Source organism: Malaclemys terrapin, chromosome 25 (assembly GCF_027887155.1).
Source record: "Malaclemys terrapin pileata isolate rMalTer1 chromosome 25, rMalTer1.hap1, whole genome shotgun sequence".
Classification (NCBI taxonomy): Eukaryota; Metazoa; Chordata; order Testudines; family Emydidae; genus Malaclemys; species Malaclemys terrapin.
The window spans coordinates 12747328-12762819 of NC_071529.1; the positions used below are offsets into that span (position 1 = coordinate 12747328).

At 50.0% G+C, this 15492-nt stretch overlaps 1 protein-coding gene across 1 annotated transcript in view; it reads left to right on the forward strand.

Annotated features, from left to right (window-relative positions):
- The window catches only part of LASP1 (LIM and SH3 protein 1), a 57563-nt gene that overhangs the window by 25527 nt on the left and 16544 nt on the right, over positions 1 to 15492 (forward strand). The window contains exon 3 of the mRNA XM_054014051.1: positions 5190 to 5274. Coding sequence (XP_053870026.1) covers positions 5190 to 5274 — 85 coding nt within the window. The remainder of the gene's footprint in view (positions 1 to 5189; positions 5275 to 15492) is intronic.

Sequence of the window (15492 nt, forward strand, 5' to 3'; positions counted from 1 at the left end):
AGGGGGAGCAGCTTAGAATTGGGCAGCCTCTTCCTGGAGACCTCAGGGGGCTCTGTGTATGGCAGTGTGAGGAAAGAGCAGGAGAGCAAGGCCCGAACTATCCTCTCCTGCCCCAATAAACTGAGGCCGTGCCTTATTGGATTAACACACTACCATTAGCTAGGCTCCACACTTGCAGTACCAACGGTCTGCTTCTAACTGAACCGCAGCCTTGTCACTTTCAGTCTGAAATGTCAAACTTCCACTCTGCTCCTGGCATTGAGAGCATTCCTAGGGAAGGAATGGGGTGGGGGGCAGGAGAGAGGAGGAAATGGTAGTGTGGGGGTGGGGAAACACCATCCCTAGGGGTTTCAGAGATGTGATGCACTGGAATTCCAGGCCTCATCGGCAAGGGCTTGCATCATCTCTGTATGCTGCCTTGAACAGTGGAGACTAGTGGTACTAATGTCACAACTCTGGTACCATCTTCTGGAGCCTGTTACAAGCTGAATCCTGTCATGAAGAGAGATTTCTCCTGCCTTTGTACAGTGTCAGGACCAACTCTGTCCCTATCTTGGCAGTTTTCACTGGAGAAGGCTATGTCCCCCTCTAAAACAGTGCTTTCAAATCCAGGAATAAAAAGGGTGGCAGGAAACCATTGGGATACAACAGTGCCCTGAACAGGGTCTCCTAGCAGCATGGTTCAGGTTAAATCTAAATCTCTTTAATATGTAGATCCAAACTTACCACTTCTGCACCACCTATGACTGATTAGCAGCCACTTCCCCATATCTTCTCCTATCTTCCCCCCCCCCCACCACCATATGCTCCTGCCAACTTTAATGTTTCTTGTATTGGGGTCTTGATCTACACCCTTTCTTAGGCCCTCTCCCAGATAGGTTTGAAACCATGTTAACTGCATTTAAAGCCAGTTGTTAGTCTTATTTTTTTTTTTTTTTCCCCAGCCCAGTAACCTTTAGGTTTGAGATCTACGCTAGCCAAATACAACCCATTTAGAACTCTTCTTCTCTCATTGAAACCCTTCTTCCACAAAGCCCAGGGAAATTTACTAACAGTGGGGTAGACCTGTCTAAAGATGGGGTCAGATCTGTGCCAGCAACAGCCAAGCTGTCCCCACGAGACTATTTTCCTCTTTAAAAATCTATTGGTCAGGACTTTTAACAAGCTTTTTAACTCTGCCCTGGGCAAGCATAGATGACATTGTGGCTAGACTGCTGACATTTTAGTCACCTTGCTACTCCCACTCGCTGGCTAGCATTGATGGCCTGACTTTTAACTCTGTCTTTCCAGAATGGCAGGTGTGGAGCACCCAGGTGGAAGCTCCCAGTGCTGTCAAAGGGAACTAAGTTTTCTTGTCAAAGGCCACACCTTTCTACTGCTGTTCTGGGGGATAGGAGAGTTCTGCTCGGTGGCTTTTGTGTTCAGACTGAGTATATAGCTGCATCCGTAGGGCTTTGTAGTCTGCATTAGGATGTAGGGGGCAGCAGGGGTCTTCTGTACACACCACGTATATCCACTCTAATCAGATTAATCTGAATTGGAATTAAAAAAACCAAAACCTTGGTTTAAGCAGCGAGCGGTCTGTAGATGCTGTAAAACTGGTTCCCACCCCCTTCTAAATCTCTCATTTAGCCAGACTTCTGGTTGGGGCAGTGCAGGGATGAGCAGGGTTATCCGGTCTGTATCTCTCTCTGCTCCACACCCTGTGGTGTGGTGGGCCAGTCCCCTGAAGCACGGGCCAGTTTTCTGCTCAGTTTGAACGTGGCTGGAGGTAGGGAGAATATCTTCCCCTCTGCAGAGATTTAAAGGCCACTTAGCTATTCATTTCTGTACCCACCTCAAGCCAGAGTGTCCCTGTCTCTGTTGACAGGACACAGCCTGTTTGTAACCTCACCTGCTACTAGGAATTTGTGCGAGGGGTGGGGGGAATGGACTGTCTGCTGGACAGCTGACTGGGGGAGGGGGTTGTGTGCCTGAGATCACACCCCAGGATTGGGGGAGGGGAGAAGACCAGCATGTTTCTTGTTGCTTTTTACACTCTGGAAAGGGATTTGGCTTTTTTCTGAAACCTAAGATAGGACCTATTTTTAGCCTTGAATTTCCTGCACTGCTGCAGTGCTCACAGGTATTTGCTGTTGCAGGAAGGGGAGCCATGGCCTGCGGCTGGATGTCGATTTTTGTAAGGCTGTTTGCTGTCCTGCACCGGGACTGAGCTGTGCAAAAGCGGTAGCTGACAGCTAGGACTCTGCAGCCTCACTTGTGCATCTCCCCTAAGGCTGATGTGGTGCTTATGGGTCACAGTTGGGGTGTGTGGCAGAGGTGTGAACAGTGGGTGCTGTGCACAGAGTGCTGCTTTGTGCTCCCAGATCCCTGCCTGCTTCTTCAGGTCCCCAGTTTACAGATGACACAACAGGCAAAAATTGTAGGGGGAGGGATAGCTCAGTGGCTTGAGCATTGGCCTGCTAAACCCAGGGTTGTGAATTCAGCCCTTGAGAGGGCCAACTAAGGATCTGGGGCAAAATCAGTACTTGGTCCTGCTAGTGAAGGCAGGGGGCTGGACTTGATGACCAGTCAAGGTCCCTTCCAGTTCTAGGAGATGGGATATCTCCCTTTATTTATTTTAGATTCTCCCCCCTGTGCGCCCGTGCCTCCCCCCTTCCTTCCCCCCCCCCCCAAAAGCTGCAGTGCAGGTGGGACTCTGAGTGAAGGGTCAGACACACCGTAACCCCAGACCTGTCTGGTTGTAGTGTAGGGCACTTTGGCAGGAACCTACAGAAAGAGGCAAGTGTTCAGTGCTGTACCAAAATTCCCCCACGGGATTGGGAATGTCATGATTTCAAGGAAAAGGCTTAAAATTGCAAAAGGAGCTTTAGAGAGACTTCCAAATCCTTCCTCCTTGGATCTTTCTTCAGCAACTGCAGCCTGTTCTATGAACGGAGCCAGAGTAGGTTGGTGAGGCACAGTGACCTCTTTCCAGAGCTAATACACTGTGGAGGAGTGGGGTGTTTAACATCATAAACACAGACCACTGATAAGTATCTAAATGCCATGGCTTTTCATGAGAATTTAGCAATTTCTTCCTTCCTGAGGCACTAGAGATGACCGTGAAACAGTAGGTTTTACAGAACCTCAGTAGGTCTCTGCTTCATTAGTAGATCTCTAAGAACTTTACCTCCATGGAGTTTAGGTGTCATTTCAACCCTATGCGTCCATTGGCCTTGCTGTAATAGGAAGTAGCTCTCCCCTGCTTCCTATTCCTGGATCTACCGTCGAACCGCACAGCACTACTGCATCTCTTCAGCTTTTTTCAATCCATATTTCTATATCCTTTGTCTTGTGCCTGAAAGGATCAGAAGTTTCCCAGGACAAACTACTGAGGCAGCTTTCTCTCTTCACTGTCTCCTGCACAACACCTGAGTGGTGCAGTGGGGTCTTCTAGCTTCTGCCATCCCACAAAGCAGTTACACCAGTGCTAAGGCTTGAGTTTCCTCTACACACCTTTCCCAGGGAGTTTGGTGCATAAATAGTTAAGATCCCATATGACAACCAATTTCAAGGCAGTGTGAGGAGGCACCAGTCTTGGAGCTCTCCTCTCCTGAGCCTTGTCTTCCCCCAACCCTAAATTCCCCAGATGTGGAGGCAAGCAAAAGACCAGACTGACTTTGGCAGCAGGTCTGCATGGAGTGTTGTAATGCATTGAAAAGAGTGCATTGCCTGATAGTGGTGTAAGAGTGGTGGCTGCACTGGTATCGGAGGGTTAATACTTACCTCTGGCCAATTAGAACTGGCAATCAGCCATACCAAAAAAGAATCTGCATCTGTAGATCGCACTCAGCACAGGTATAAATCCTGCCTGCAACACTCTTATCAGCTGAGCAAAGCAAGATAAATGCAGGGCAAGTTCCTTTTTTGGGCCTGTCTGTCTTGTTGGACAGTGGGGAAGTGGTGAACAAATTCCTCAGCCACACTAAACACCACTTTCTGGTATTTTTAGAGCACAGGCACGCGCTGGGCCAGCTTTCCAACCCCCACTCTACTAATGCGCCTTAGTCCTGACCTGTTGTTCAAGTCCTGCTTAGAATGTCACCTGTACACGGTACCTGTGGTGGAATTTGGGCTCTTGCATTGCTTGTAGTTCAATCGTGCCTTGAATCCATAAGTAAAGAAGGCAGTGCAAACTCTTTCCTGGCTTAGAGAGTTGCTTCACTTCCCAACCTCCTTTTGTCTTCCAGCTGCAGGATTCAGTCTTGGCCTTCAGTACAAGTTCTTCTAATTGCTAATTTGTGTCTACAGCAATGGTTGCATGTAGCATTCTGATGCTGGTACAGTGCACTTGGGGATAATAGCAGTGAGGCGAGCTGCCAAAGGTGGACGGCGTTCTATTGCTGTACAGAACCCCCCGTGTTAGTGAGTTCTTGGGGCTTGTCTAAACTCCAGTGGTAACGCTAATTCTGTACCAGAATAGCCAAGCAGTACAATCCCCAGTGTGGAGGTAAGTAAACAGTTAGCTGTATTACTGTACCGATGGTCTACGCTGGCAGAAGACCCCTTTGTACCAGTAGAACTGCATCCGTGCTGCTGGTTGTACTGTTCTAATAAACTCAAGTAATTTAATTAAAAAAAAAAAAAAAATTACACTCCCTTAGCTGAAAAAGCTAAACGGGCACAAAAATCTCTGTAGACCAGGCCTTGCATCCATTAACAGGGAGACCATTACCCTGCTCAATGTACAATCGACACACTTCAGGAAGGCGTGCTAGGCTCTTTCCAGAAATCTAGGGTTTTTCTCCTGCCCCTTTTTGAAGGGGATAGGGGAGGGGGTGCTAAAGAGTCTCCTCTTAAAGAATTAAAACCTCCTTTTCCTTGTAAACTGACTCTATGCTAGCAAAAGGCACCATGTTAGCAGCCCTGAAGACTGCAGTCCTCTGGCCACACTGCTATGGGTGCCTTTAACCATATGCTGCAGCTCTACTCTTAGCAGAGGAACTATTTGAAGAACTAAAGGCATTCAGTCTAGGGGCCTGTTGTTGAGTCCTTGGTGAGCTCAAGGCTGAAGCAAAGAACTGAACTGGACGGGGGTGGGTTAGGAGTGGGGCAGGTCCATCCGGGCAGCCCTTTGCGTGAGCTCAGTTTGCTGTGGCCAGGCTCTGGGTTGGTAATGGCTAACAGGGTCTTGCTTCTCCTCTCAGACACTACCCGAAGCAGTCCTTCACCATGGTGGCAGACACTCCGGAGAACCTGCGCCTAAAGCAGCAGAGCGAGCTTCAGAGCCAGGTAAGAATGCTGTCCAAGGCTCCCCTGCCCCTTTGCCAGGCTACTGTAGCTTGCCTCTCTGTGCCACTGGTGACGCTCAATCCCTAGCTTATTCTGGGGTGGGTCACTTCTGAAATATTGCATGGACGGATCAAGTCTGGTAATTCTACTGGTCAGTCTAGACCCAGTACCCTGGCCCTGATGGTCCAGCATCTCTTTGAGCTGAGAAGCCAGGATGTCCTGCAGTCTGGTTTTTCTTCTATCCTGTCCCAACTGCGTCTCTTCTTATACCAGCATTTTGCCCTCCTGGCTAGACCAACAGGCCTGATGACATGAAGCTGTGAGCTGTCTCCCCCAGACAGGCAACTTGCTCCCAAGGTTGAAAACTGGAGGGGAGGAAGGGTTGGGACCTGGTATGGTGCGGAGTCTCCCTGTGGGACAAATCTCTGAGCTTGCTTGGGCCATGTCTGGACAGCCCCCTCCCATTCTGTGGTCCAGAGATGGAACCGGGTCCTCAAAAGCCCCCAGTTGCAAGGTAGACCTCTGAGCTGGATTAGTGCCCTAACTTCCAATGGCGCAATAGGAACTGGGTTTGGCTTTAGATCTATTAAGGGTTCAAGGTGAGCCAAGAAGGTCTCTTCTTCCTGCCCTGGAGCACTGGAATATGCAGCATTTGAAGCTAAAAGCTTAGATCATGATCTGTAGCGTTCCCTTTAAACAGGGCGTAGCTTGTTTGCGGAATAACCGCTTGGCTAGCTGGCCTTCTGTAGTGTGAATTCTCGGCCTACTCGCTATCCCTTGGCACTGCTGAGAGGGAGCAGGGCTGTACGGGGGAGTCCAAGCCCAAGGAGATGACCTCAAGGCCTGGATCTCAGGGCTGTTGCCAAGTTAGAGAACTCTGACTGTCCTGAGCTGCAGGCCTCTGACTTTGAGGCAGCAACACAGACTCCGATTAGTGCCCAGAATACTCTGCCATGGCAGGAAAATGCACCCAGGAGCAATTTTTGCCTTGTCACACATGCATGAGAATGTGGCAATTGCGCTGAGAATCTGATTACCCTATTTCCCCACCCTCCTTTGGTGAAAAGAGGTTAACAGACTGCTTTTTGAGGGCCTCACCAAGGCATGCTGGCCTGGAAAGATCCACCCAAGGCTTGCCTTAGTGCTGTTTTCAGGGTGAGCAGGCATCATTCAGTATCAGTGCGTTCCCCTCCCCACTGTGCTGTGAAGAGCAGTGACCTTCCTTTTCTCTCTCCCATTGATTGAGACGTGCCGGGAGCTAAAAGGCAGCTTGCTGGGAACAGCTTCCCTGCTGGAGGGGGAAGGAGCTAGGTCACAGGGCAGATGCTGGCTGCTGGGGTATCTTCTGGGAGGGGCCCTTCAGCTCTAGTTTTGAAACATCTGCTTTTGTAAGGTCCCTTCCTCGCAGCAAGTTTCCCAACAGCTCTCTGACTTGCACAAATGCAGCTTTGCCTGAGCAATCAAGACTTGCTTTGGGCCTCCTAGAGCTATTGGGGGAGGCAAGTGTTGCTTCTCCAGGGTAGCAGGCAGGAGAGCCCACGAGTTCACTGCTCAGGTTGCTTCAGCCAGTGCTACTTTTTCCCCATTCGAGAATCTCTTGGGGCAGTACTCCAGCATATCCCCATTGGGCACAAAGATTATCTAGGACCTCTCTGGCGCCGGTTCTCTGCAATTCCCCACTGGATCTATTCTACTTAGAGGAATTCTTAGATTATAAGGCCAGTAGGGACCACCATTGGGATCCTCTGGTCCCGGGGTCTCAAACACATGGCCCATGGAGTTATTTCCTGTGGGCACCAAGCTCCTCCTCACCTGCCACCCACCCCTGCGTCCCCACTCCTCTGCCTACCTCCAGGCGCTTCCTGTTTTCCAGGAGGGAGGAGCAGGGACCAGTGTGCTCGGGAGGAGAGGGAGAAGAGGTAGGGTTGGAATGGGGGCGGGGTCTCATGGAAGGGGTGGAGTGGGGCGCTTTTGTATCTTTATATGAAAAGGTGTCAGTGATGCGGCCCTTGGGCCAAAGTACTAGTCCTCATGTGGTCCTCATGGTGATTTGAATTGGAGATCCCTGATCTAGTCTGACTTCCTGCAGCACACAGGGCATAGAAAGGGGGAGGGATAGCTCAGTGGTTTGAGCATTGGCCTGCTAAACCCAGGGTTGTGAGTTCAATCCTTGAGGGGGCCACTTGGGGATCTGGGGCAAAATCAGTACTTGGTCCTGGTAGTGAAGGCAGGGGGCTGGACTTGATGACCTTTCAAGGTCCCTTCCAGTTCTAGGAGATGGGATATCTCCATTTATTATTATTAAAGATTCTCTGAATTCCTGTTTTTTTGAACTGGAGCAAATGCTAGTCTGCTGGGTCAGGTTGGGGGGAAACCTTGGAACTGAAATGTAGAGTCTCCTTCATCCTTGGGCCAGTTCTCCTAATCAACAGCTGCCAATGGCCACATGAGCCCCCAATTGCTCTCCGTGTTCTCTAAAGAAAACAGACCAGTCGTGGCTGTGGGGGAGGATGTCCCATGCAACTGTGGGAGCTGAGCTTACCGCATGACAGGCAGGACTCTGCAGTCACAGGCAGACTGGACTAACTAGTCATGATTTGTTCCAGGCCAGCAGCAGTCCCAGATACAGCTGGTGGTGGTGATGGGCAGTTCTTGTTGCCGGTGCTCTGAATATAGGGGACCTTTCTGGCCTAAGTCACTAGAGGGGAAGGCTAAGTGGCTCTAGGTTTAAAACACCTACTCTTTCTCTGGGATCATAAATTCAGATCCATCTGTTTCAGAGGGGTTGAGACTATATTGGGAAGTCGCTCTGTGTTGTGTCACTTTCTTTCCTTGCATAGGTAGGAAGGATCCCACAACTCTCCTCATAGGAATAGAAGTTTGTCCCAGCATCCTTTGCACGATAACAGGAAGGGATTTTTGGCCATCTTCTGTTATGCTGGTTAGCTGCTGCCCTCCACCCTGGAGGAGGCTGTTTTGCGAGGCTGTGTGTCTGTAGCTGTAAATGTCAGATGCTGTTTTTCCTTCCCTTCCCCACCCCCTTGCCACATAGTAAAGCTGTAGTCATGGCAGGGGGCGGGAGGCAAGCTGGGTGCCAGGTTAACTGGCATGTTGCCTGTCATGCTGAATGGCTGGGCCCCAGGGTACTTGTTTTACTTCTCTCTAGGAGGCTAGAGCAGGCACCTAGCTCCTCCCACTTCCCTCTTAATCTGATGCTCCACGGAGTCTTGTTTTGACCCAAACATCTGGGTACAGGAGAGATTAAAGGGTCAATGCCCCAAGCAACAGTAGCTCTGGAGTGGTCCTATTAGGGCAGTAACCCTCTCTCCTATGGTACTGGGAGGCTCAAAGCTTCTCCCCGCCCCAGTAGTGTGTACAGAGCCCTGTTATGGGAAGGTTTGCTGCTCAGGTGGGTTAGAGGAGACAATCTGTGCAGCAGTTTCCATCTGAAGACTCCCAGTCATTTGGCAAATACTAAACACTATAGGGCTCTGCTTCATTTACTACAGACCTACCGTCTCCAGGGTAGAATGAGGCAGCTGTTAACCACACGGAGCAGCACTGAACGGGAAGCATCGTCCAGTGGAAATGGCCTGGGCACAGGGCTAGTAGAAAGAGAGCCTAGCTGGGCAAGGAAGCATGGTCCAGTGGCTAGGGTCAGTCTGGCACTTGGTGACCTGGGTTCAATTCCCTGCTACACCAGAGTCTGAGAGATTTGGGTAAATCTCTTAATCTGTACTGTGCCTAAATTGCCCATCTGTGCAATGAGAACACTTCCCAGATGCTCAATGCTGTGGTGATATAGGCCATATAAATATCTTCGAGGAAGAGGGTAACACCTCAATTCTGTGGGATCTCCGAGCAATTTTTAGGACTAATGTCAAAGGTTAAGTGACTAATTCGGGTGCACAATTTAAGATGCCTTTTGAGAGGGTCTAACTTTCCTAATCTCAAACTAGGAAATCCCCAAATCAGTGGTCACTTCTGAAAATCCTGGCAGTTTTTCTCCGGACTGCACCTCTAGCAAGGAAAGCCTCTTCCTCTTCCCCCCTCCCCCCCCCCCCCCCAAACTGGGAATTTGTATGTCTTACAAAGGGTGCACATCTACTGAATCCCTTTAGCAGCAGGCTTTTCTCCAAAACCTCCCCTCAAAGTACTGCCTGGGCCTTGCCGTACTTAATTACGATCCTGTCCCACTGTAGAATGGTGCTAGTACACCTCTACCCCAATATAACGCTAGCTGATATAACACTAATTCGGATATAACGCAGTAAAGCAGTGCTCGGGGGGAGGGGAGGGGGGCTGCGCACTCCAGCGAATCAAAGCAAGTTCGATTATAACGCGGTTTCACCTATAATGTGGTAAGTGGTTTTTTGTTGTTGTTTGGCTCCCGAGGACAGCGTTCTATCAAGGTAGAGGTGTATCTACTCCATAAATGTGCCCAAACTGTTGTTCCTCCTGTGACACTTCTCTTGGATGGCTCTGTCCCCTGCTGGAAGAGGAAGTTCATCAAGCTTGGATGAAGGCAGCAGGACTGGTGGCCTGTATGAAATCTCTCCATTTGAGCATAGCTGGGGGCTCAAAGAGCAGTCGGAGGAGTAATTGCATTCTGTCTCCTGGCCCCATCTCAAGCCCTGCCCAGATGAGCAGAGAAATCTAGCCTGGGATTTCTGCTGCAGCTTCCCCAGTTGAACAGTGGGTGAATGGTCTTGCTAGTGACAATGAACCAGGCCTGAATTTGTGTTCTCGTGTGGGGAAGAGCTGTCTGGCTGTGCCAAGAGGAGAAACTGAAGAGGAATAAATCACTTCCCTTGTGTAATGTTGGAGAGAAGGGTCAGGTGCATATTTGATTGGAAATGGGCTGGTGCAGAAGCATATAAATGGCTCCTCCAGCTGAGGAAGTCTGTTCACATGAGAACAATTACTAGGCTTCTGAGGGAGGGGTATGTTCACTTATACTAGTGCATTCGAGGATCCCACCTTGAGCATCTCTTCCAGGCCAGAGCGACTTACAAGATCTAATTGATGGGTTTCAGAGTAGCAGCCGTGTTAGTCTGTTTGAAATGGGCCATCTTGATATCACTACCAAAAAAAAAGTTCCCCCTTTCTCCTGCTGATAATTGCTCATAATTAATTAGCCTCTTAGAGTTGGTAGGGCAACTCCCACCTTTTCATGGGGTGTATGTGATGTCTCCTTACTATATGTTCCATTCTATGCATCCGAAGAAGTGGGCTGTAGCCCACAAAAGCTTATGCTCAAATAAATGTTAGTCTCTAAGGTGCCACAAGTTGTCGTCGTCCTTCGTCCTTCTTTTTTTGAAGATCTAATTGCTGAGCCTGAGGGAGGAGAGGCTGCTGTTGGGTGCTGGCAGTACTGACCACAAGGGAGCCTTACTGCAGCTGGAAGGGGAGGAGGTGAGGTGGAGGAGCAAAGGGCTATGGAATAGCAGAAAACTACCCGAGTAAAATGCCCACGGCCCTCTAGGGAGGATAGATCTTAACAGGCATAAGATAAGATCCTAATTCCTCTCTCCTTATGTCTGCCTTTGTTCTGCTTACAAAGGGAGTCTTCTGTTTTCCAAGCACCAAACATTTACTCTAGTTAATACAGTTACTTTTATCTTTACTGACAGTTGCTTCAAAGACTGATAGCCGCCAAATCTGCCCAGAGCTGAGCAAACCCTGCGTGGTCTGGAATGTGATTCCTGTAGTCTTTGTACTACCAGTGAACCAACCTTGGAGGCCAACTGGACAAACCCAAGCTTCAGCTGGCAAAAGGGGTGCCAGTATAACTGTAACTATACTAGGATTTTTGCCAGTATAAAAATGAACTTAAAAAAATCACACCCCAAGATGACACTTCTTCACCAGCAGAAGCAGGGCCTGTTCCAGCATTTTGGCCGCCCCAAGCGCAAAAAAAAAAAAGCCACGATCGGCGGCGGCAGTTCGGCGGCAGGTCCTTCGCTCCTAGAGGGAGTGAGGGACCTGCTGCCCCCAAACTGCCGCACATGCCGCCCCTCTCCCTTGGCCTCCCCAAGCACCTGCTTGTTAAGCTGGTGCCTGGAGCCGGCCCCAAGCAGATGTCTTTAAATGTAGACCTGGCTGTAGAATCTGTAGGGGAGGGGTTCAGTGGCATGGAAATATGGGGCTTGCTGTGTGAACCGTCTCACACTATGTTCTTCAGGATGCTAATCGAGACTCCTCTCTAGTGCTTCGTCTAATGTTTTCCAGAGCCCTCCTTTCAATCCAGCGTGCAGTGTCCTACAACCCTGCAGGGCTGGGGAGTGAGTGACCTGTGGCTAGTCTAAAAGTCTCCATGTGCCTCTCCCAGAGACTGGAGGCGGTGGCACTGAGCTATATTGGAGAAGGAAGGGGAGAACGGGTAGGACCGTCTCTTCACTCTGGAGGATTTTCAAACTGGAGATGGAATGGACACATCCCCAGTATCCACTTTTGGCCAACACACGTGTGTGTGTGTGTGTACACTCTAGTAGGTCTATTCTAATGCTGCAGTAGTATATGGTAATGCTGACGCTAGTACCTTCCTGTTCCTATTGTTTGATGACCAGATTCTAATCCCCCAAAACAATGTTCTGAATATAAAATTCCAACTACTAGTTCCAGTTTGAAACTTTCTTGTGGACAGGGGAGCTGTGGCTCAGCGGTGTGCCATGCTGGAACTGGTTAATATAATCTGCATCAAATCTCTTGGTTTCTATTTCTATTCGCCAAGAAGGCGTCTCTTGCTCTGGTCACTCTTTCGGAAGCAGATGATTATCACTCATGCAGCTAAACTAGGCCCACAAAGTGACAGCTTTTACGCCTTCACTCCCTGCCTCCTGCCCACGCATGCCAGAAGAATCACAGGGTTTTCATCCTGTGGCTTCCCTCCCAGACGCTTGAAATTGGCCCCTTTGGAGAAATATTTTGATGCCACCTTTCCTGTCCAGGGGTGGAGGCACCTGTGTGGGTGGCATGTAGCTGTTTTGTTTCAAACTTTGCTCCCTGTGCCCCTTTCCAAAGCAAGGCAGCTGACACTGTGGTCTCATTGAAAGTCCATTAATTAAAGGACATCCGATCACCAGCTCACTACTACACATGAACTGAATGCTCCTCAGCATGGCCCAGTGAGGGGGCACTTCTTCTGTAGCTGCCTTTAGGCAGTAGCTGGGGTAAATTGTACCACGTCACAGCAGTTTTCAGGTCCGTGCCTCCCACTTCAAGAGTGGAGGACTCTTCCCTCCTGAGTGAATTGGTTTCACAGTGATGGAGAGAAGGCTAGAACCTTGTTTCTCAAATGGGGAAGGAGCCCTGGCAGAGTCGAGACCAGATCCAATAGTGAGGCGGCCTATTGATCTGGGGGTGGAACATGGACACCAATGGGTCAGGACTCCTGGTTCCGTTTCTGGCACTGTCACTAACTTCTGGTGTGAGCTTGGGCAGGTCACTTCCCCTCCATTTCTGCATCCATAGAATGGGGCAAACCATATGCACCTGGGAGGGAGGCCGCGGGGGAGTGGGGGGGGGGGGGGGGGGGGGAGACTTGAGGCACTTTCTAGGCAAGCATTAACAGCCTGAAATCCCAGGCTGGAAGGAGCTATTGAAGTGAGTGGCTGAGCTGGGAGCTAGCTGGTAAACCATTCATTGCAGGGCCCAGACCTGTCAGCCCAACCACCTCTTTTTGAGGTGATCATTGCCCTGCAGAAGGCCACTCTCGGGTTTGATACAGTTTGGGACTTGTGCATGCAAGCCCCAGCATAGACTAATGGCTTTCCTCCGCTCTTCTCCTGGGTTGTGCTTTTCTAGACACTGGGAAGGGACTCTAGGCTGGTGAATGGAATTCCTGCCGCAGTGGAGGAGTGAAGGCTGCCTGTGGGTCAGAGGGCCATGGCTTGCCCCCCTCCCCCCCCCCAGTGCATTTTGCCTCCGTTGTCTGCCCTCCCCCATCCTAGCCGGGTGCAGAGCAGTACGTGGGAACCAACGCACTCGGCTGCCCGACTCTGTCTGGCCTTCTGCAGGCAACAGCTCACTGCTCAGTCTTCCAGCCTAGTGCCCATATAAGGGCAGAAAGAACTAAAAGGCTGACTTGTCTGAGCACTTCCTCCCTTCGCTCCTGCTCAGTGCTTAACCCTGTGTGCGGCTGCTCCGGAGAAACTGCTCTTCCTCCATACGCCCATGGGTCGCTGTGCCTGGCTCGCTGCTGAAATACACGCCTGGCCGCCTCCCCCATCTGGCTTGGGTAACTTAAGGCCATGCCAAACACCGAGGGATGGGGTCTGTAGTCTAGCTGTGTCTCCTCCCAGAGCTCCCACCAAGCATTAGAATTGAACAAAACAGCAGGGTGTTGAGCTGCTGCAGAAGCTGCAACACCATAGTGTTTTTTTTTTTTTTTTTTTTTTTTTGGACCCTGTCATGATTGAAAGGCTGGCTGTGATGCAGGGAATATGGGGTTAAAGGACTGGGTTCCCCTTTTCTGTTAAGTCCTGAAAGAGACCTGCCCCTTTGCCAAGACTGCTACCCCACGCCTGTGGTTCAGATGCAGGAGTCACAAAGCCCATGGTTATGTTAGAGTAATTTGGACTGAATGAATGAAATGACTCCTGGACCAGGCTAACTCGCTGTGTGCTCTAGAGCCCTGTTCTTGCCCGGTCTGCTTGTGCTCTGAGTTGGCAGTGTGAGGCCCTTGGCCTGGGAGAACTCAGCACTGATATCATGGGCTTCTGCTCCCTGCGAGCAGAACAGCAGCAAGTTGCTCTGAAGGCCTGGTTTGGTTTTAATAGCGTGTTTGATATAGTGCTCCAGGAGTCTGGGAGTAACAGTTAAACCAGAAATGGCCACCCGGTGGGATGCATCCCCGGGTAGAGAGCAGAATGTGTGTGGTAGGACAAGGAGTAACAGCTTGGGGCTTGTCTTGACTAGGATTTAAAGGCATGTTAGCAAACACAAATAGATCCTAGCATAGCATACATGCTGCCTTGTCTAATGTGCTAAACTGCTAGTTGTACACAGCATTGTCTATGCTAGCATCTGTTTGTTAGCTGTTGCCTCTTTAAACGCTAGTTAAGGCAAGTCCTCAAATGGCCCTGTAGAACTCTCTCCCTTCCTCACGAGGCCCTTCGGTAACATGCCTTTAAATCCTAGTCTAGAAAACACAATTTCTAGTAAAAACAACAAGGAGTCTGGTGGCACCTTAAAGACTAACAGATTTATTTGGGCATGAGCTTTCGTGGGTAAAAACATCACTTCTTCAGATGCATAGAGTGAAAGTTACAGATGCAGGCATTCTATACTGACAGTTTATGCCCAGAAAGCTTATGCCCAAATAAATCTTTAGTCTTTAAGGTGCCACCAGACTCCTTGTTGTTTTTGTAGATCCAGGCTAACACAGCTACCCCCTGATACTTGACAATTTCTAGTGTAAGCAAGGCAGGGATCAGCTCCTGTCTGCAGGTGGCCAATCGTGCCAGCCTCCCCTACCTGCTTGTTTAACTTACAAACCAGCACCTTTGTGCTTTCCCCTGTCCTATGCTGGGCAGCAAGTCTAAGCCAACCCTGGGGACCCCATTCAAAGGGGGTTCGTGACCCACTTTGGGGTCCCAACCCACAGCTTGAGAACTGCTGTTAGATTATCCATTGCCCGGCCTACGCTGTACTTCTCACATGTGCTCGCTGACATCAGACCTTTTTTATTTCTAGCCCAGACAAGGCCAAGGACTGTGAAACCGGCACAGGCAGCCAAGGTGCTCCTAGTTCTTTGGCTTCAAGAGAAGTAGCAGTCCCACAGAGCTGCCACGTTTCTATGTGAAATCTGTTTCTGGGTTCAGTTGCACATAACAATCTGTTCTCTCCAGACAGCTTGAAAGATTCTGGGTTTAGGCTGAATGTGGGAAGGGGGCAGTCACAGGCTTGTTCCTCCTTAGTGCAGTAGATTGCAGAGGTAAAGCTTGGCATGGTATGCAGGTGACAAGGCCAAAGAAAAGAGGCATGTAGTCTTACTATGCAGGAGATGCCCAGGAAGGGTAGGGGTAGGGGGGAGAGAAGCAAGTGCTATTGTAGAAATGCTGTCTTGCTCAGACTGGATTGTCTCCTCGTGCATCCCTCTCTAGTGTTGCTGGCTGAGGGGAGGGTCTGAGCCTAGGTTGTCTGCGTGGTGTGTACAACTTTCTGAAGACCTGGTCGGTGTAGGGCTCCCAGGAGCCCTTCCCTGGCATGCCCAGC